Below are 21,030 nucleotides of genomic sequence, written 5' to 3'. Positions count from 1 at the left end.
TTACAATTTGGGCCAGGAAAAACCCGAATCAAAGAAGGAAAAAAAAAAATCATAAATGCATGCATATTCTACTTGACATGATTATGATTGTTGAAGGATAATTTTTTTAGTACCTAAAATTAAGGGATGGCTAAGAATTAATGATAATTGAAGTTTTGAATAACTAGAAGAGAATTTTTTTTTTTTTGGAGTATGAATTTTCAGTATAAATTAGTGAACATAGACTATAATTTCTTTTACTTATAATCTAAAGGATGACCAAGAATTAATGATACTTAAATTTGGAATAATTTTAAAAGAAATTTTATTTAAAGTGTTTATATTATGATTAAAAATATACAATTTGGATTAGAACAAGAAATTCATTACCACGAGTGTATTCCACTTGATATAATTATGGCGGTTGAATGATCATCTAGTCCAAAAGGGTGACCTAGAATTAATAATATTACTTCAAATTTTGAATAATTTGAGAAGGAATTTTATTTTGAACATGAATTTTCATTTTATAAATTAATAACACACTTTATTTTTTAATTTTTAAAAATTATTTTTCTTACCATTTGCCCAAAGTGGCAATTAAAATAATAATAATAATAAAAAATATTAATTGGAAAAAAAAAATGACTTGGGTCAAAGTGAAGAAAAGAAAAACGATAAAAGAAGTGTCAAAAGTAAAAGAGCTACTACATGTGAATGAAAATAAAATAATGATCTACACAAAGATGAAATTTCAACATGGGCTAATAGGAGGAAATAAATTCACCAATAAATTAATTTATTTTATTTTATTTTGAATGACTCTTTTAAATTCATTATCAAATATATAAAAAAAATATTATATTTATAAATTTAAGGATTATTTCATTCTTTTAACTAATTAATTCTTGAAAGATTTGAACCAACGATCTAGACATTGATCTAGACATTGATGGGATGAAATTGGTAGGACCATGTACAATAATGCATGGCATATTCAATGGTAGCGAGACTTGAATTCATTCACACTTCACACGTTTATATTTGTCGCTCTTTTTATTTAATTTTGTATCCTAATCAATTGGGCCGACTTCATGTACTCAATTCCATGCATTGCATTTGTGCAAAACCCTAACCATGGAATCACAAAAGGGGAATGAAAACAAAAAAAAGATAGTTGAGAAAGACATGATAACCCTCCTTGCCTTTATTGTCCATTCTTTTCTTTCTTTTAGGCTTTAGGAAGATTTGCTTTTATGGTCCTTTTTTTTCTTTCTTTTAGGTTATAGCAAGATTTCAATACAATGTCAGTCATATTTATTAATTGTTTTCAAAAATAAATTTTTATTTTTTAAAACAAAAAATATAAAAAAATAGTTTTATGTTCTGTTTTCACTTATTTTTACGATGGTTTTAAAAAAGAATTATATAAATATAAAAATTAATTAAAAATAAAATACTACATACAAACCTTATTTTAAAAATATAAAAAACGGCTTTAAAATATTTCAAGTATTTAAACAAATTTTGTTTAACAAAACAACAAAACATTAAAAAAAATGTTTTGTAAAATTGTTTTTGAAAACATTTACCACGATTCAGTCTTACTATAATTTTGTGTAGGCCCACGTCATGGAGACCAAAAATATCCTATTTCTTGGGGCTTTTCCCCGGAGAATGGACTTAAAAAGTATCCCATCACCTTCCCTTAATTTCTCTTACATTTCAATAATATTGTGTAAGATTTACATACCTTTAATATTCAGAAGTCAAAGATGGATTCACGGGCATAGGTCGGTGATAAGGAGTTAAAGATTAAAAGTAGAAGTTAATAATAAAATTAAGAATAATTTAGAAAATGTTTTAACTGCTTTGAAAGTGTGAGCCCCACACGGTCGACAGAGTCAATAACTTTATTTGAAACTGAGATTGTTATATATATCTACATCAAAATTAATTGTGGAATAAAAAATTAGATAAAGAGCCGACATATAATAATTAGAAAAAAGACACCATGAGAATGATCTTCGTGTAGGGTCTTGGCTAAAGCAATGGGCAAATTTCCTTCAACAACCCAAAGAATGCCTTAAAATATAGGTTTAATTGGTCTATGATTTCAAAATTAAGAAAATTAAACCATATTTGTATTCTTGGAATTCATAATCATTCATAAGACGAATACGAGTCATGGTCTAAATTAGGTATGATTAAAAGGATGCATCGGGTCTTTCGGGTGCTCAAATTTACCCAATTGGTGTTGAAAAGTAAGATTCAACATTGGTATATTGAAAAATATGATCAATCATATCATATCACAAGTATATTTTATTCTCATTTTTTTATATTTTGCTTTCGGCATAGATTTAGTCAAGTAATATATATTTTAAAAATAGATATTATTAAATAAGAGGAGTTTAATAATTGTCAGGTGAGACCAGGCTCTTGGAATGGGCAAGATCTAGGGGGTTTCCTGGACATCAAGCTCAACATGCTTGCAAACAAACTAGAGAAAATGGGCGCATGCATGGAAAGTGGAATGGTCAAGAATCTAGGAAAGAAGAAGGCAGCAACCAAAGTGGGCACCACCGTACCTAAAAGAAGAGATGATTCAACAAGGCTCTGTAGCCTCACCTCACCCATGAGTTGGACCCAAATAGGGAGAAGAAAAATGGGTCCACACATTCTAAATGTTATGGGTTTAATATCCCAACTGCCCCAAAAGACACCTCCACTTGATGTTTTTCTGGGAACCCCATCACTACTTCAAGTCCTCTATAAATTCCACACCAAACACCACAAACTGCATAGCGAAATTAACTCAAAGCTTACTTGAGAGAGAAAGAGAGAGTAAAGGAAAGAAGAGAGAAAAGAGAAAGAGAGAGAGAGAGATGGAGGCCTTCCCAGTGATCAACATGGAGATGCTCAATGGTGAGGAGAGAGGAGCCACCATGGAGATGATCAAAGATGCCTGTGAGAACTGGGGTTTCTTTGAGGTAAGAATATATAAATGCTTCTTCCAGAAACCACTAAGTGTCTGTTAAACTGTTCCATTACTTATGATGTCTTTCTTTTTGTATGTGGATAACCATAGTTGGTGAATCATGGGATCTCTCATGAGCAAATGGACGCATTGGAAAAATTGACAAAGGGACACTACAGGAAGTGTATGGAGCAGAGGTTCAAGGAACTAGTGGCAGCCAAGGCTCTGGAGGGTGTCCAGACTGAAATCAAAGATATGGATTGGGAGAGTACCTTCTTCCTCCGCCATCTACCTGTCTCAAACGTCTCTGATTTCCCAGACCTCGACGAGGAATACAGGTAATTAAACAATATCTTCTTACTATTTCTACTTCAAAATATGCTTCTGGGTGTGTGTGATTTCCTTCACAGATGTAATTACTTGCCTTCTGATTTTCTTTTCTCCCACGAATCATGCAGGAAAGTTATGAAGGACTTTGCTTTGAAACTTGAGAAACTAGCAGAGGAACTCCTGGACTTGCTGTGTGAGAATCTTGGACTGGAAAAAGGTTACCTGAAAAAGGCCTTCCATGGCTCCAAGGGTCCAAACTTTGGCACCAAGGTCAGCAACTATCCTCCCTGCCCCAAGCCAGACCTGATCAAGGGACTCCGAGCCCACACTGATGCCGGTGGCATCATCTTGCTCTTCCAAGACGACACGGTCAGCGGCCTCCAGCTCCTCAAAGACGGCCAATGGGTCGATGTTCCTCCAATGCGCCACTCCATTGTGGTCAACCTCGGTGATCAACTTGAGGTACATACACTATCCGGTCACCTTCTTTACTCATCTCTTTCCACTTCCCTTCGATGAATCTTTCTAAGCTTTGGTATAAAAAATAGGTGATCACAAATGGCAAATACAAGAGTGTGCTGCACAGGGTCGTAGCCCAAACAGACGGCAACAGGATGTCAATAGCTTCATTCTACAACCCTGGAAACGATGCAGTCATCTACCCAGCACCGGCATTGCTGGAGAAAGAAGCAGAGAACGATCAAGTGTACCCGAAATTCGTGTTTGATGACTACATGAAGCTATATGCAGGCCTCAAGTTCCAGGCCAAGGAGCCAAGATTTGAGGCCATGAAAAACGTTGAAGCCAGTGTCAACATGGGGCCAATTGCAACAGCCTAAGAACAGTTCTAATTAATTGAAGGATTTATGTTGCTTGTTTCAAGGTTGTGTCCAATTAATTAGCTCAAGTTTTTTGCTTCTATAGAAGCTAGAATTCATTATTATTTGAGTGTCAGTTTGTTCCCTACAGGTAAAAGTTAGTCTCTCCTCACACATAAAAATACTGTTTGTTTTGGTGGTTCTCCCCCATCTTTTTTAATGTGACCCTTTTGTACCCCTAGGGGGAAAAAAGTGTAACTCCTACAAAGGAGTTTTTGGTTGCAAATGATCTATGTATTGGAATGCTTTTTGGAATGAAAATTAGATTTTTCGAGTAAATGCTTATGCTAAAAAGTAAAATACTTCGAATAAAAGTACTATCAAACAAAGCGGACCATCCCGATTCTTTACAAAAAATGAGAAGGAAAAGAAAAAAAAATCGTTGTCACAAAATGAGACAATGGCCTATGAGTCATGAAGAGCCATTGTTTGGACTTTCAAGATACATCCAACCAAGAAGATAATCATATATTAATCCACGGAATACTTTCCCTTTTTAGCTTGTGTTACCTACTTTAGGTTTATTTCAACTAGCGTAAGTGGAGAAGCCAGCAAGGCATTGAATTTGAAGCCTTTTAACAGAATGAAAACCACAGAAAAGACTAAACCTCTTTTTCCCTTCCAATCTTTTGTCTACACTCCTCTCGGAAATATCAACACCGCAATAGAAATTATAAAGAAAAGATTGTGGTATGGTCAAGCATGGCTCTTTCTGTGGATCAAAAGCTTCTTTTGGACCGTCGAGATATGCTTTCTTGAGGGAAAAGTTTTGGGATCTTTTTTTTTTTTTCTCTATCTCTTTTGTGGAAAATGCATTTCTTTTTCCAACTTGGCTTTGTAGTGAAGTTACAACGGGATCTACAAGGAATCCCACATGAAATTTCCACAAGAAGCAGTAGTTGGTGAATTGAATAAGAGCCAGCTAAGAGACGTACCATTTGTTTAAGCATTGTCACTAATGTTTTTGAAAATCGAATCGGAACTCAAAAATAATAATTAATATTTTTAATTTTAATATATTTGATCATGATTGAATTATCGATCCATCCAATAAATTATGATCCAATAATTTTTTAGATTCGATCATCCATTGGGCTCTAAAATTATTCGACATATTTTGATGTTCCCACTTTTTATTATTATTCATTTCCCTTGGTCAAGGCAAAGATAGTTAGGCAATAAGTAAGGTAACTTTAGAAGCTTTTCTAATTTAATTACATTTTTATTTTTTATAAATGATAAAAAAAATGTATGATAATTTAAATGTTTGGTAATTATAAAATTACAAATAAAAGAAATTTTTTAATAATTTTTCAATGAATTTCAACAAATTTTTAATGTTTGCAACTATCAAGTTTTAAAAATAAAAATAAAAAAAGTAAAAAACACTTAAAAAATGTTTGCTAAGATTATTTTTAGATTTTTAATTATAAATATAAAAATTGAAAAACTAAATGTGAAGTGAAACATAACCTATATGCTTTAATTTTAAAAATTGTAATATTTAGATTTTCTTTTTAGGGATTAAATACATTTTATCTTCTCAACCTTTGGTGTGTTTTACCTTTTACACTCACATTTAAAACCTGACATTTTGCTCCCTAAACTTATTAAGTACCTACACTTTACCCCCAAATGTTTCACGAAGTTATAAAAGAGATTGATCTTTTTCGTACTTTAGTTCAAACACTAATATGAAAATGGGGTAAAACCAATTTTGTATTAACAGTCTCTCGAAGGGAAATTTCTCAAATACCTTCAAAATATAATAGCTATTAATTTTGATATTTTATTTTTACGCATGAGTATTTGTGATTTTCACGTATAGTGTTACGAAGTATGACAACTTCAAACTTAGGTAGTATATATTTTTCTTTATATTTTACCATTGTTTTTTACTTAACAAACTATTTATTGACTTTTTAATAAGTTTAAAGGGGTAAAATGTTACATTTTAATAAATTTGGGGAACAAAGTAATAAATTTTGAATTGAAAGGACAAAGTGTAAACCACGTCAAAATTGGGAAGCATTTTTTTAATAATCACCCATTTTTAGCAAATGTTTTCCAAAGTAGCTTTTCAAAAAATAAAATAAAACAATGTTTTATTTATTTTAAAAAGTAAAAAAATATTTCTCATTCAAAAGAAGAAGGCCCAAACTTTTGAAACCAAGAAAAGCTTGCCTTCCATTCAATATTCCAATACGTCTCTGTGGTCAAACATTTGCTACTCTGCATCAATAACATACACCTTTCATAATTTTGAAATAATAAAAATAAATAAATAAGATAAAAAATAAGAAAGGCATACACAAGTTTGTTAATTTACAGGTGTAACATATCCACTAAGTGGTAGTATTTATCCTAAATAAGATAAGAAATTATTAAATAATATTGAGACCAAGAAAGTCAACAATTTGACCATAAAAATGTACACATATATTTTTAATTTTTAATGGCATTTGATCCAAATACTTGTACTTATCATATCTGTCACGCTTACATTAGAATAAGATTATATTAAGATTTTAACATTAATTAATTAATTAATTTTTGTGTTTGCGTGCATGCTCATATTCATGTTGACAGTTCGTTACCATATGTAGCCATATGGACAATGTGTTATGTGCATTACCATTTGGACCTATTTTCATGCATTAAAATGATCATGGGCATAATCTTAATTATTTTTTTAGGATGGGGGCAAGAGTATGCACCATATCTATACTTTGATGACGAGAATCATATCGTTCATTTAATGACGAAAATAAATGATAATTTAGTATTCGATTGTTATGAAGATGAAAATTTTAATATCTATATAATTTTTAAATTTTTTACATATTAATTTTATAATTTCATATTAAAAATGAGACTAATAACACATGGAACATGAGGGCTGCATCATCTATTATATTACATGGCTTAGTGTCACGTAAGGGGAACCTCTAAAGGTCAAGCCACCAAAGGTCTCACTTCAATTAGCCTTCAAGATGGAATTTCATCTTATATGATGTTAAAGTATATATGTTAGCCTTTTTCTTATAATGTGTGATTATATATAATTATATTTATGTAAATATTATTTAAGGGTATCAATTGATAGGTTGGTGAATCAATTGATTGACATCCAAGAGTCTTATGTATGGAATACTCAAATTATAAATGGGGGGTTAGAAAATTTAATTTATATGAATGTGGTGTTACAACTTTTGTAACCCCATCATTATGAAATTTAATTTGTACATTATGTTTATGAGTAATAAAGGAAAATGGAAAAGTATAACCTATGCAATTATATAGATGCATTCAAGTTCATAACCCACTATTACCCATTAATTTATACATAATTATTGTAAATAATGAGTATAACTCTTATATAGTCTTTGATGGGAAGATTAAAAGATGTACAACTTTTTATAAGTTAAGGTCTCAAACCACACTTTCATTCTTATGTCATTTTGTTTTATTTTTAACAATATACACCACACAAGTGACTCATCCACTATATGAGAGTAGTGAGTTGAAGATCTTGACAATACAATTCACAAGATGACTTAATCTCACTTCAAAAGTATTATTGGTATCATGGATCAAAGTAAGAATATGATTATTATTTTAGTACTTACCTTTATTTTGTTTTATGCATGTAAAATTGTTTTTTTTTAATAATTATTTCCACATAAAGTTTATAAAAGTTTGGTTAACAATTGGTATCAAAGCCAACCAATTTTGAATCATAAAACATATTTTTTTGTTTTTTGATTATTGTTTGATCTTATGGACGACTAAAATATATATGATGTGATGCATATGAATAATGTAGTAACACACATTTTCAATGTTTCACGATTTCAATCATATCTATTGCATGATTTTATGAAAGTTTCAAAAATATGATTAGTAATTTAGATATGTGATTATGGAAATCTTAAGAAATAGTTTTTCTAGTATGTATGTTTATTTACTTGTTTGTTTGAAGATGATCATATATATATATATATATATATATATATATATATATATATATATATATATATATATATATATATGTATGTGTGTGTGTGTGTGTGTGTGTGTGTGTTGTTCAACTTTTGAAACAAGTGTTGATCAACTCAACGGAGGATCATCACCATGTTTGATTATATGACAAGAATTTAATAATAAAAGGTTGATGAAGTTTTTACCCAACGGTATTAAACTTCTTTACATTTCAATACTTTTATTTTAATAATTATATTATATCTATATGATTTATGAATTATTATAATTCAACCCAACAGATGGATTATAATAAGATACTTTTGAATTATGTGATTGTAGTTTGGTCCAATGAAAGAACCATGATATGATCTCTTATGTTTATGATTAATGTGATATCTAACTTAATTTTTGTTGTAGTTAGATTATTGTAAAGTATGGTGTTAAATATTGTCATGATGAAAATAATTTTCCTTTTGAATTAAATTTTATTTTGCAACAATGAATCCTACCACTATTATATGCTAGTTGTCTGGTATTGAACAATCAAGTGGGGCAAATTTAAAAAAAAAAAATGAAGGAACAAATTGGAATTGTTCTTGGTTGCATGGATTTGGACTATGCCTTAAGAGAGCCTACACCCACAAAGCCTACTTCTAAAAGTACTAATGAACAAAAAGCTTTATATGGAAAGTGGAAGCGCCCTAATCGCATGAGTCTAATGATTATGAAAGGTTCAATCACTCCTACAAATCGTGGAGCAATCTCGGATTCAGATAATGCAATGAGCTATATTAAATCAATTGAAGAACAATTCTTAGGAACTTCCAAGTCCTTGGCAAGTACTTTTATGATCAAAATTATAACAATGAAATATGATGGTCATAGTGGTGTACGTGAGCACATCATGAAGATGAATGATATGGTTTCTCAATTGCAAGGAATGGACATGGCAATTTCTGAAGGTTTTCTTGTTCACTTCATAATGACTTCCCTTCCTTCACAATTTGGTCCTTTTAAAATTAATTATAATACTCAAAAGGATAAGTGGAAAATGAGTGAACTAATTACCATGTGTTTTCAAGAAGAAGAGAGGTTTAAAGTGGAAAAGCCCGATATGGCTCACCTCACTATCGGTTAAAATAAAAAATCCTTCAAGAAAGGTAAAGGTAAGAAAAAGAAGCAAGGTAATGATGTATCTCACAATGGGAAAAATGACGAAAATAAGATACAATGTCATTGTTGCCACAAGAAAGGTCACAAAAGAAGAAATTGTTCTGGTTTTAAAGCTTGGTTAGAAAAGAAAGGTAGTGCAAAAGGACGAAAGTAAGATACAATTCATTTTTGCCACAAGAAAGGTTACAAAAGAAGAGATTGTTTTGGTTTTAATGCTTGGTTGGAAAAGAAAAATAAAACTCTATGCTTAGTGTCTTATGAATTTTATTTAGTTGATATATCACCAAACTCTTGGTGGATTGACACTGATGCAAACATTCACATAACGAATTCATTGAAGGGATACCTTACAAATAAGAGACTAAGTAAAGGAGAGTGAACCATTACTTTAGGAAATGGAACAAAAGTGGAAATTGAGGCTATTAGCGTTTTTTGTTTGAATTTGGATACCAATTTCATTATGGATTTAGTAGATACAATTTATGTTTCTGTTTTTACTAGAAACCTAATTTTAGTTCCAAGACTTGATTCTTATGGCTATGAATTAAAGTTTGGAAATAATGGAGTTTCCTTGTTCTATAATTCTTGTTTGGTTGGCTCTGGCACTTTACATGGTAATCTTTATTCATTGAATTTAGATTGCAAATATTCACAGTATCTTTTATCTTATCATGTGTATGAATTCTCTAAAAAACGAAATCGAGTGAATGAAAATTCGTCCATATTGTGGCATAAGTGATTGGGTCACATTTCAAGAGAAATGGTGTAACATTTTATTAAAGATGAAATTTTGACTTCACTTGATTTTTCTGATTTTACTAGTTGTGTTGAATGCATAAAGGGAAAATACACTAAGGTTAAGAAAAATGGCGTCTCAAGGGCTACTGAATTGTTAGAATGTATTCATTCTGACATTTGGGGACCTTATTCAATTCCAACTATCAATGGACATATGTACCTTATTAGTTTTATTGATAACTTTTCAAGGTATTCTTATGTGTATCTTATTTGGTGAAAATTTTGAAACATTAGATGTTTTTTAAAATTTATAAAATTAGGGTTGAAAATCAGCTCAATCGGTGAATTAAAAGTGTAAGATTTGACAGAGGTGGTGAATATTATGGTAGGTTCACCAAATCAAGTCAACATCTTAGTGCTTTTGCCTTATTTTTAAGAGAGCATGGTATAATTGCAAACTACACAATGTCTAGAATACCATAAGAAAATGGTGTAGCAGAGCAATGAAATTGTACTCTAATTGACATGATGAGAAGTATGATAATTAACTCAACCTTGCTTGAATTTTTGTGGGGTGAAGCATTGAAATCTCCTGTTCACATTCTCAATCGTGTTCCTAGTAGGGTTGTACCCAAAACTCCTTATGAGTTATGAGTGGGTAGGAAACCGACTTTGAATTATTTACATGTATAGGGATGTCCAACTAAAGCTAAAAATTTTAACCCACAAATAAATAAATTGGATTCGAAAACCATAAGTTGTAATTTCATTGGCTATCCTGGAATATCAAAATGTTTTAGATTTTATTGTCATGGTTAGGGCCCTAAAATTGTTGAAACTAGACATGTTGTATTTTTAGAAAATGAATATTTTAGTGGGAGAACTGAGCTTAAAAAGTTAACCTCTAATGAAGTATCAACACCAATGATGGAATATGGTGTGACTCAAGAGGTTTCTCGTAATGAAAATGAGAATGTCCCAACTACAAAAGTATCTTTACGTAGATCACAAAGAGAGAAAATACCTACTATATCAAATGACTATGAAGTTTATCTTAACGAGTGTGATTATGATGTTGGCTTGGAAAATGATCCTACTTCTTATGATCAAGCCATCAATAGTGAAAATTCAACTCTATGGCTTTATGCTATAGAAGAAGAGTTGAAATCAATGAAAAATAATGAAGTTTGGGATCTTATAGAATTGTCCAAAGGAATTAAAACTATTGGTTGCAAATGGATTTTTAAAACCAAACATGATTCTAAGGGAAATGTCAAAAGATACTCAAGAGGTTTCTCGTAATGAAAATGAGAATATCCCAACTACAGAAATATCTTTACGTAGATCACAAAGAAAGAAAAGACATGCTATATCAAATGACTATGAAGTTTATCTTAACAAGTGTGATTATGATGTTGGCTTGGAAAATGATCCCACTTCTTATGATCGAGCCATCAATAGTGAAAATTCAACTCTATGGATTTATGCTATGGAAAAAGAGTTGAAATCAATGAAAAATAATGAAGTTTGGGGTCTTGTAGAATTACCCAAAGGAATTAAAACTATTGGTTGTCAATGGATTTTTAAAACCAAACATGATTTTAAGGGCAATGTTGAAAGATACAAGGCTAGGTTAGTTGCAAAAGAATACACTCAAAAAGAAGGAATCGACTAAAAGGAAACATTTTCTCTTGTTTCCAAGAAAGATTCCTTAAGAATAGTCATGACTTTAGTAGCTCATTTTGACTTAGAGTTGCATCAAATGTACATTAAGACTGTATTTTTGAATGGTGACTTGCATGAAGAGGTTTATATGGATCAACCTGAGGGTTTTTAAGATAAAGGCAAGGAACATATGGTATGTAAACTTTAAAAGTCCATATATGGTCTAAAGCAAGCCTCTAAACAATGGTATCTTAAGTTCCATGAAATTCTCATCACTTTTGGTTTCAATGAGAATCTAGTGGATCAATGTATATACTTTAAGATCGGTGGGAACAAAATTTGTATTATTGTATTGTATGTTAATGATATGTTGCTTGCTAGCAACAATATGGGAATGATTTTTGAGACCAAACATTTTTTATCCAAGAATTTTGATATGAAACATCTTGGTGAAGCATCCTATGTGATAGGAATTGAAATTCATTGAGATAGATCATGTGGATTATTAGGATTATCCCAAAAGAACTCTATTGAAAAAGTTCTTAAAAGATTCAACATGCAAAATTGTTCTAGCAATGTTGTTCCCGCTGTGAAAGGGGACATATTTTGTGAACTTCAATGTCCCAAAAATGATATTGAAAAGAAACAAAAGGAAAAAATTATTTATGCTTCTGCAATAGGGAGTATCATGTATGCTCAAGTTTGCACTCGACCAGACATAGCTTGTGTTAGGCATGCTTGGTCGATACCAAAGTAATCTAGGTATTGATAATTGGAAAGCAGTTAAGAAAGGATTACGTTATTTGCAAGGGACTAAGGACTACATGCTTACATACATAAAAACAAATAATCTAGGGATTATTGGTTATTCTGATTCTGATTATGTCGGTTGTAAGGATACCTGAAGGTATACATCTTGCTATATTTTTATGTTATCAAATGGACCTATTTCATGGAAACGGAATATGTAGCATGTTATGAAGCCACATGTGCAATATGGTTGAGAAATTTTGTCTCAAGGCTTCATGTTATTGATTTGATAATGAGACCATTGAGAATATATTGTGATAATAGTGTTGTTGTGCGATTCTCTAAAAATAATAAGACTACAAGAGGATCAAAGCACATTGATAGTAAGTATCTGGCTATAAAGGAGAAAGTTCAAAATGGAGTTGTCTCTATTGAACATATTAAAAATACGCTCATGTTGGCAGATTCATTAACAAAAGATCTTTCACTTAAGCTTTTTATGGATTATGTTGCATGCATAGCTTGGTGGCAAGTTTGTCAATTTTAGATTGATTGAGAGTGTAATGTATGTGATCACATTATAATGAGAATGATGTTCTTGATTATGATATATTGATGATTATTATGTTACTTTTATACATCCATTTTGTGCACAATCTAGATGTTTAAAAGTTGATGGGACCATTATGTGAATGAATTAACATTTTCAGCTTAATGTTGCTAATGTCATAAAAGTCATTGATTCATGTTAATGGAGGTGCTAGTACTATAATCCTTGAAGAATCTTAGATCGTTGTGTGATCCAATCATTTCAATGATTCGATGTTAGTGGTTCCATGAAATATAATCTTAACGTAAAGGATGCCTATTTTTGAGAAATTGTTATGACCATATTATGTTTTAATCTATTACAAATATAATTATGTAGGCCAAGTGGGAGATTGTTAGTTTTTTTCCTATAATGTGTGGCCATATATAATTATATTTGTGTAAATATTATTTAAAGGTATCAATTGATAGATAGGTGAATCAATTGATTGGGCATCCAAAAATCTTATGTATGGAAGTTTCAAATAATAAATGGAGGGTTAGAAAATTTAATTTATATGAATGTGGTATTACAACTTTTAGTAACCTCATCATTATGAAATTTAATTTGTACAATATGTTTATGAGTAATGGAGGAAAATGGAAAAGTATAACCTATGCAATTATATAGATGCATTCAAGTTCATAACCCACCATTACCCATTAATTTGTACATAATGGTTGTAAATAATGAGTATAACTCTCATATAGTCTTTGATGGGAAGACTAAGAGATGTACAACTTTTTATAAGTTAAGGTCCCAAGCCACACTCTCATTCTTACATCATTTTGTTTTATTGTTAACAACATATACCACATAAGTAAGATAAATTATGTGACAATGAGTAAGAATATATATATAAAGTTAATAAATTATTTTTATATATTATTTAAAAAGTTTGACATGATCGCAACTGTGTGACAGAGAGTAAGAATTGCTACCGTCATACTTGTTACTATCGAATTCCCAACCCCTAATATGATTCATGAGTAGGCCAAAGATGCTAACCCTAACATCACCCAAACCAATCACTAATCAAACAAGGCACTGCTAGACCCCTTTTTCTTTTGCTTGTTCTTTTTAAACTTGTAATTCAAGTTCATAACTCACCATTACCCATTAATTTGTACATAATGGTTGTAAATAATGAGTATAACTCTCATATAGTCTTTGATGGGAAGACTAAGAGATGTACTACTTTTTATAAGTTAAGGTCCCAAGTCACACTCTCATTCTTACATCATTTTGTTTTATTGTTAACAACATATACCACATAAGTAAGATAAATTATGTGACAATGAGTAAGAATATATATATAAAGTTAATAAATTATTTTTATATATTATTTAAAAAGTTTGACATGATCGCGACTGTGTGACAGAGAGTAAGAATTGCTACCGTCATACTTGTTACTATCGAATTCCCAACCCCTAATATGATTCATGAGTAGGCCAAAGATGCTAACCCTAACATCACCCAAACCAATCACTAATCAGACAAGGCACTGCTAGACCCCTTTTTCTTTTGCTTGTTCTTTTTAAACTTGTACATCTCTTAGTCTTCCCATCAAAGACTATATGCAGAGAATGATTATCGTAGAATATTGTTCCCCCCTAGGATTTCTCACTAATGGGTGATAGCCGCGCTTCCAAAGGGTCTCTAAGAACTAAAATGCAGTAGGATATACACTTGGGATGAAATTTTATTAGTTATCCTTCTAAATTCACAACGAATGGCAAGAGGATCTTTTTAAGTGGAGAAGGGGATCTGCAACATAACTACAAGGCTTAAAATATATTCATCATGGAACATGATTCAGAATCTCAGAATATCTACAATAACTGTTACATATATATAGCAGCAAAATGCAGGCTACATAGCAGAGAGAATATGCGGAACGAGGGAGGCCTAAAACTTGCTTTATTATCATCCTAAGAAGGAAAAAAGAAGCATTATCTCTTCACTGCTGAGATGCATTTCCAGGAACTCGTCAACTTTTCTTCTTTATTAAAAAGCAGGAACTAGAAGTAAATCTCTTCCCAGTGGTAAAGGGAAGTAAAAGCCTTCCAGGATTACCAATTGTTTACCTCTTTGAACATGAAAATGAAATTGGTAGGTGCTTCATGGTTGAGACATCAAACAACTCCATAAACCTTTGATCCGAAACTCTAGCTTTAGCAGCTGCGAACCGCTGGTACTCATCAAAAATAGATGACAAGCACCATTTTTGCAATTTTCTTAAGCATCCCACAACGCAACCTGTCCGGTGCTGAACAACAAGATGAAAGGCAAAAGCCATATACATCTTATAAGGTTTTTGGAACTTAAAATGAGGTGTGAATTAATGAAACAACTCAAACTTCACTTTCGGGGGGAGAAAAAGGAAATGAGTTTGTGTGAAATTATATATTAAAAAAAATAAAATTCATGCAGATACCTTCCCTCTTTTGCAATGGATTAGAAGTGGATGATTCCTTACATCTACATAGCAAACAGGTAAAATGCAGATGTAAGCAAAATTGTAAACAAACTATGCTCTAATTAGACCATAAGAAAAATGTTGAAGCGCTTGTAGTACCAAGAACAACTTTTAGCGCTTCACGGATTGTGTCATCTGGGATGTTCACAAAAGGCTCCTGAATGCAAAATTTCAGATATCAAATTTGTAGCATTAAATATCATTTCAAATCACAATATTTCCTTCACTGTATAGGAAATCAAGTATGTCATGTACAAGACAGACTTCCAATTACTCCTAGTTTAATAACAAAACCCAACCAAAAAAATATCAGTCCCAAAGTTCACAAGCTTGGCCATCACAAAATCATTTGGTTGAACCTGTAAAGCTCATGACTGTCTTGTGTGTCACTGTATATATTGTTTCTCCAATTGTGAGATTCATTAACACCATCACTGACTGGAAAACTTTTGCTGCATGCTGCATGCTGCATGCATTTTTGGCATAGGCGCCAGTAAGTTCCTTTAACACCCTAACTGTCTCTAAAAAGCAACTTACTGCTCATTTTGATCGTCTCTTGTCAATGAGCTCCTCATCCCCCATAAAAAACCTTGACAAAAGAACAAATGCTTCCCTCTTTTTCATTAAACATTTTAGAAAACTTGAGTCTGCAACCTCATTGATTATCTAAAAGTGTATCATGTGTCATGTTCACCTGAGAGCATTTTCTCCATCCCTGTCAGCGTGAAAGTGGTTTCCATGTTTAAATGATTTCATAGCTAGAAGCAACTAACACTCAATTCTGTGTGGTACAAGATCATCATGTGACAAACTTCGGTTCTCAAATGATTATTGTTTTTCTGGGATGTATATAGTGGTTCATGATTGGTGCTAACATAATCCTATACACTACATAACTCTGTAGACCTTCATTTTAAATACTCTATCCAAGAATGTCCTTGCATTTAGAAGTGCACGGTAACCATATTTTATGTTCCAAAAGGAACAAATGTACAAAGAAGGCCCACTCAAGGGAAATTGTAAAACCAAATTAAGTTGCAACATTCCCACGCTAAAAGGAAGGGTACAATTGGGACAACAAAACTTGGTATCATAAAACCTATTTTAAAAAACAATCAGTGCTATTAGTAAAATTAGACATGATATCCTTCAGATTTGATATCAATAGCGAACATATTCTAATTTGGTTTCTTTTTCTAAATCCTGTCAGATTATTTGGATAATTTCTCATGACATCCAGTTCAAGCCCACCTTATCTAGTCCAATTCAATCCCCTTCCAGGCCTATCAAGGAGCATATAAAGCCAATGTTGTGACAAATAGCAACAGAAAAGGCATGCTGATAATTCCCAAGAGGTAAATGCAAATGCACTATAATGACATTCCTATGGTCATGGATACTTATGCACTCATTGGATCAGGTGCCAATACCTTTGACAATAAGGTCTACACAAGGTAAAACTGCACCTATGACTTAACAATCTTTACTAGGACAATGTCAAATGTCTCGACTCTATGTAGATGGGTGCTATCCCCATGCAAACTTCCACCTCATCCACAAATGTCAAAACCCCATGCATAATTAAGATTAAAGGCTTGAGAAGCTTAGGGAGTATGCAGTCGTGCAGATTTTTGGTAATCTGATCAAGGATAAAAACTCTAAGTAGGATACAACTATAGCTGCCAGCCAAGCCCGAAGTTTGCATGCCTAGCACAAAGTTGGGTTAGACTGGGGTCAGGGTTTCAGGCCAAAAATTTGAGTTTGGCCTGGCTGCAAACATACACTAGCCCAGCCAAGGCCCAATATTTAAAGCACCAAATGCACATAATTATTATCATATCCTAATAAGGGTTATACAACTAAAAAATTAGGTAATCTTTTGAACTAATTAATTTAATTCAATAATTATGCAAACTAAAATGGAATAATCTGGGTAAGAAGAAATATAACTTTGAGTAGGAATGACTGACATGTTTTAATATTTCTCTTCATTGATCTACATCTAATGATGAACAATGGTAAAAAAACTACATAGAGGAAGCATATTCTTTAGAAAAGAATAGTACATTTGATCTGAGCCTAGACCTGAGCCTACATTTGGTACATTGGGTTTGAGTTGGGATACCACTGGCCTGGACTGGACTGGCCAGCCCAAGCCACCCCAATGTGCAGCCCTAACTCTAGATAATATATAGTAAAATATATTTCACTAGAAAGACATTTTAGTACATTTTCAGACAGATACATTTAAATTGAACACAAAGAAAGAAAATTCACGACCTTGTTAATTATCAACTTTCACTCCATCTACAAATAGGCTCATAATATAAGTACAGGGCAGAAACAAACAAAAAGAAGGAAGTGGTAGAAAGGACAAAGAAGCAAGAATTATACTTTCCACATAAGGTAACCTTGAGTGGTCCTTACTCTTAAGACGAACTTTCAAATTTTCTAAATCTAAAAACAAACCGATGCATGGATACTAATCAAGTTCAAGAATATATCCATGGAATATTTAAAGAGCAAACTCATGTGATACTGTAAATTCACATGTCATCAGGCCACAAGGGTGCCATATTTCATGATTCTTCATTCAAAATTAAAAACACTCAAAATGTTTATGTTGGCTAATGTGTTTGATCTATATAAAAAGGATGATCAAATACAAATCAATGTCAATATGATGGAAAGAATCAAGGAACATGAAATATTTGAGCTACCAAGAAATCCAAATATTTGAGTTATGCCTCCTTTTGATACATTTAATGCAATCTTCTTATGTCAAAACAAATGCTAGTTTAATCAATTAAAGTAATGATATTTGAGAATCATTGCAACTAAACAAACTACCAGCAAAGATTTAGGTAATGCAAATAATACACGACACAACAGCTTCAGTGCCTCCGCGAGATTTGATTTTATCACATTCTTTCAATTTCCTCCAATTCCATTGAAAAAATGACAGTTCAGTCTGATCTTCAATTCTCCGATCAGTCCTAATTCACTTATACTCAAACTAAACTGAATATAACAAGAAAGCATCTCCACCTGTTAAAGCTTCATCATAGATGAACTCAAAGCAAGTACCTCCTTCCAAATTCATTTAAACAAACGATTCAATGAGGACGAAAACATACCTTATATCCTTCAATTCCAAACTGAAAAAGCTTAATCCCATTCGACTTGAGGAACTCATTATTCGCCTCCGGATACGTCTCCGGGCAAAGGTATCTAAATGAAAATTCAACCAAAAAAAGAAAAAGAAAACCAAAACCCTAAATTAACATTTCTCAGTTCAAGATCAGAGCCTAAAACGAAGCAAAAAGGGCTCAAATTCAGACTCACATGATTGAACGGAGACCTAGGGTTTGCAAGAAGGCGAAGTTGGCTGTGTCGGGAAAACCTGAGCGGAAGACGCCGTTATCGACCATGGCGAAGTTGAGAGGTGGCGTGAATAGCTCTTCACCATCTCTGTCAAGCTCATCTCCGGCGGCGACCAGAGCCTTGGACGGAGACAAGTGGTCGACGACCACGACGGAAGCGACCTCGATGGTTTTGCACATGTCGTCGGTATCGTGACTGTTTTCTAGTTTCATGAGTTTTTCTTCTAGTAGAGTGTTTTTCTTTTCCTTGCGGTGCTTGCAGTGGTGGTGGGAGCTGGTTTTTATAGGCAGTTGAGGAGGGACTGCGCAGCGGCTGTGGTTGGCGGTGGTGGCGGCATGTAAAGCGAGGAGGGACGGCCAAGAAGAGGGCGCTCAAATGTGGGTCATCTAGAAAAAGGGACTTTTCATTTTGGAGTTTTTAGGGGAAGATTTTGTCATCCACACCTATCTTCAGCGCGTGTAAACAACGCCCTATGTAATCCCTTGCCCCCACTACAAAAGCAAAATTATTGAGCGAGTACCTAAATTTTTTTTCCAAAATTAAATGCATTCATATTGCATATTTTCAAAGGAGCAAAGCCAAAGTCATACAAGAATATGACTTACATTAATTTTTAAACAATACAAGCATAGAAAAGTAGAAGCTTGTTACATCAAACCCATGTGAAGAAATTTCCTTCCAAAGATTTTAAATTTTTATATACTTAATTTCAAAATATTTTTCAAATTTTAATTTATTTAATAATTAATAATTCTAGAAATATTTAAAAGCATGAGTAGCACATAGGCCTTAACATCATAAATAATTGCATGGGACAGATGTTTCATTATCATTTATAATTTGATGATAGACTTCATTACCAATTTAAAAATAATAATAATCATAATAATTTAATATAATTATAAATAATAATATCAAAAGTATGATCGAGAAGAATATGAAAACCCATCATTCTTATAAGAAAATGTAACATCTATGATCAACGTAAACATAATGCTAACATATGGATGAGTGGAACGTGGATCCCAATCTCCTCACAAGAGCGTGCCACGGCATCCGCATCACAATGCGGTGCTTCTCGCCGTGCTGGGAGAGGCAATGATCTCCTGCTTCCCGACATAAAGCATTACCATACTACAGACAAGGAAACCCCATACGGATGACATCACAACCCATCAAAGAAAAATGAAGGGCGAAGATCGGCTGGAAAAGGTAGTGGGGCGGATACAAGGGTGCACTGGAGGGCATGGTAGAAGCCCTTTTTGGAATATGATTTTATTTAAATGAAAGATTTTTAAAATAAAGTTGAATTTGTTTGAGGGCGGGAGGGTACATTCGAGGAATATGCTAAGGGAGTGTGCTTGTACGGTTGTGCTTGGGTGGCGAGGCCTGCGCGCCACGTACTTCACTGCTCACACTTTTCTGCCAAATCCTTAGAGAGAGAAAGTGCATAAAGTGACCTAAAAGGTCGTGGCTTCGTTTACAGATTTTGTATGGAACATTTACTCTGTACCGTAAAATGTTGATACCTTTTCGTGGGTTGAAAGATAAATGTTAATAATTTTTAAAATTAAAATTTATACCAATTTATAAAAAATATTAACCATCCAACAATTGATTTTAAATTACCAATATTAATAATATAATAAACTAAAAAAATTAATTTTTTTGAGTCACCTTCCGTCTCTAAGTTTAAGAACTCGTTATTCATAAGAGCTAACATATCATTTTTTAAAATCATATATTCCTCAATAATTATTCAGACATTACCTATATGTTTATTTGTAATTATTTTTATAGTTCCATTAAAATCTCTAATAAATCGAATTTGATGGATAACTAAAGGTTTCATTCAAATATTTTTAAAAATTATGTTTAGAGTCGACATGTTTTAGTCATCATCAATACCATTTCTCCCAGAGGATAATGATTAAATATACAAGTTATTCAAATGTTTGATTGATTGAGTTGAAGTGGATGCTTGTATGAGAGGATTAGTTTCAATTATTGGAGGAGGTAGAGTGATAGTTCCCTATCGTGGTCCATGTCTATGGCTGGTTGGGAAGAAAGGGTCATGGTCCAACAATTCATTTATATATAT

At 32.5% G+C, this 21,030-nt stretch overlaps 2 protein-coding genes across 2 annotated transcripts; one reads left to right on the top strand and one right to left on the bottom strand.

Annotated features, from left to right (window-relative positions):
• The first annotated feature begins 2,784 nt into the window (after positions 1-2,784).
• LOC117927303 (1-aminocyclopropane-1-carboxylate oxidase 3) lies at positions 2,785-4,446 on the top strand. Its single transcript, XM_034846778.1, has 4 exons — positions 2,785-2,972; positions 3,071-3,297; positions 3,418-3,751; positions 3,838-4,446. Exons 1-4 carry the CDS (start codon positions 2,868-2,870, stop codon positions 4,126-4,128), a joined length of 957 nt encoding a protein of 318 aa, XP_034702669.1. The 5' UTR covers positions 2,785-2,867; the 3' UTR covers positions 4,129-4,446.
• A 10,388-nt stretch (positions 4,447-14,834) lies between these two features.
• LOC117927274 (probable tyrosine-protein phosphatase DSP4) lies at positions 14,835-19,295 on the bottom strand. Its single transcript, XM_034846735.1, has 5 exons — positions 18,891-19,295; positions 18,683-18,776; positions 15,645-15,702; positions 15,504-15,547; positions 14,835-15,335 (listed from the first exon to the last, which is right to left on the bottom strand). Exons 1-5 carry the CDS (start codon positions 19,139-19,141, stop codon positions 15,150-15,152), a joined length of 633 nt encoding a protein of 210 aa, XP_034702626.1. The 5' UTR covers positions 19,142-19,295; the 3' UTR covers positions 14,835-15,149.
• Between the last annotated feature and the right edge of the window lie 1,735 nt (positions 19,296-21,030).

Source organism: Vitis riparia, chromosome 12 (assembly GCF_004353265.1).
Source record: "Vitis riparia cultivar Riparia Gloire de Montpellier isolate 1030 chromosome 12, EGFV_Vit.rip_1.0, whole genome shotgun sequence".
NCBI lineage: Eukaryota > Viridiplantae > Streptophyta > Magnoliopsida > Vitales > Vitaceae > Vitis > Vitis riparia.
This window is presented reverse-complemented; position numbering and strand designations above follow the sequence as displayed.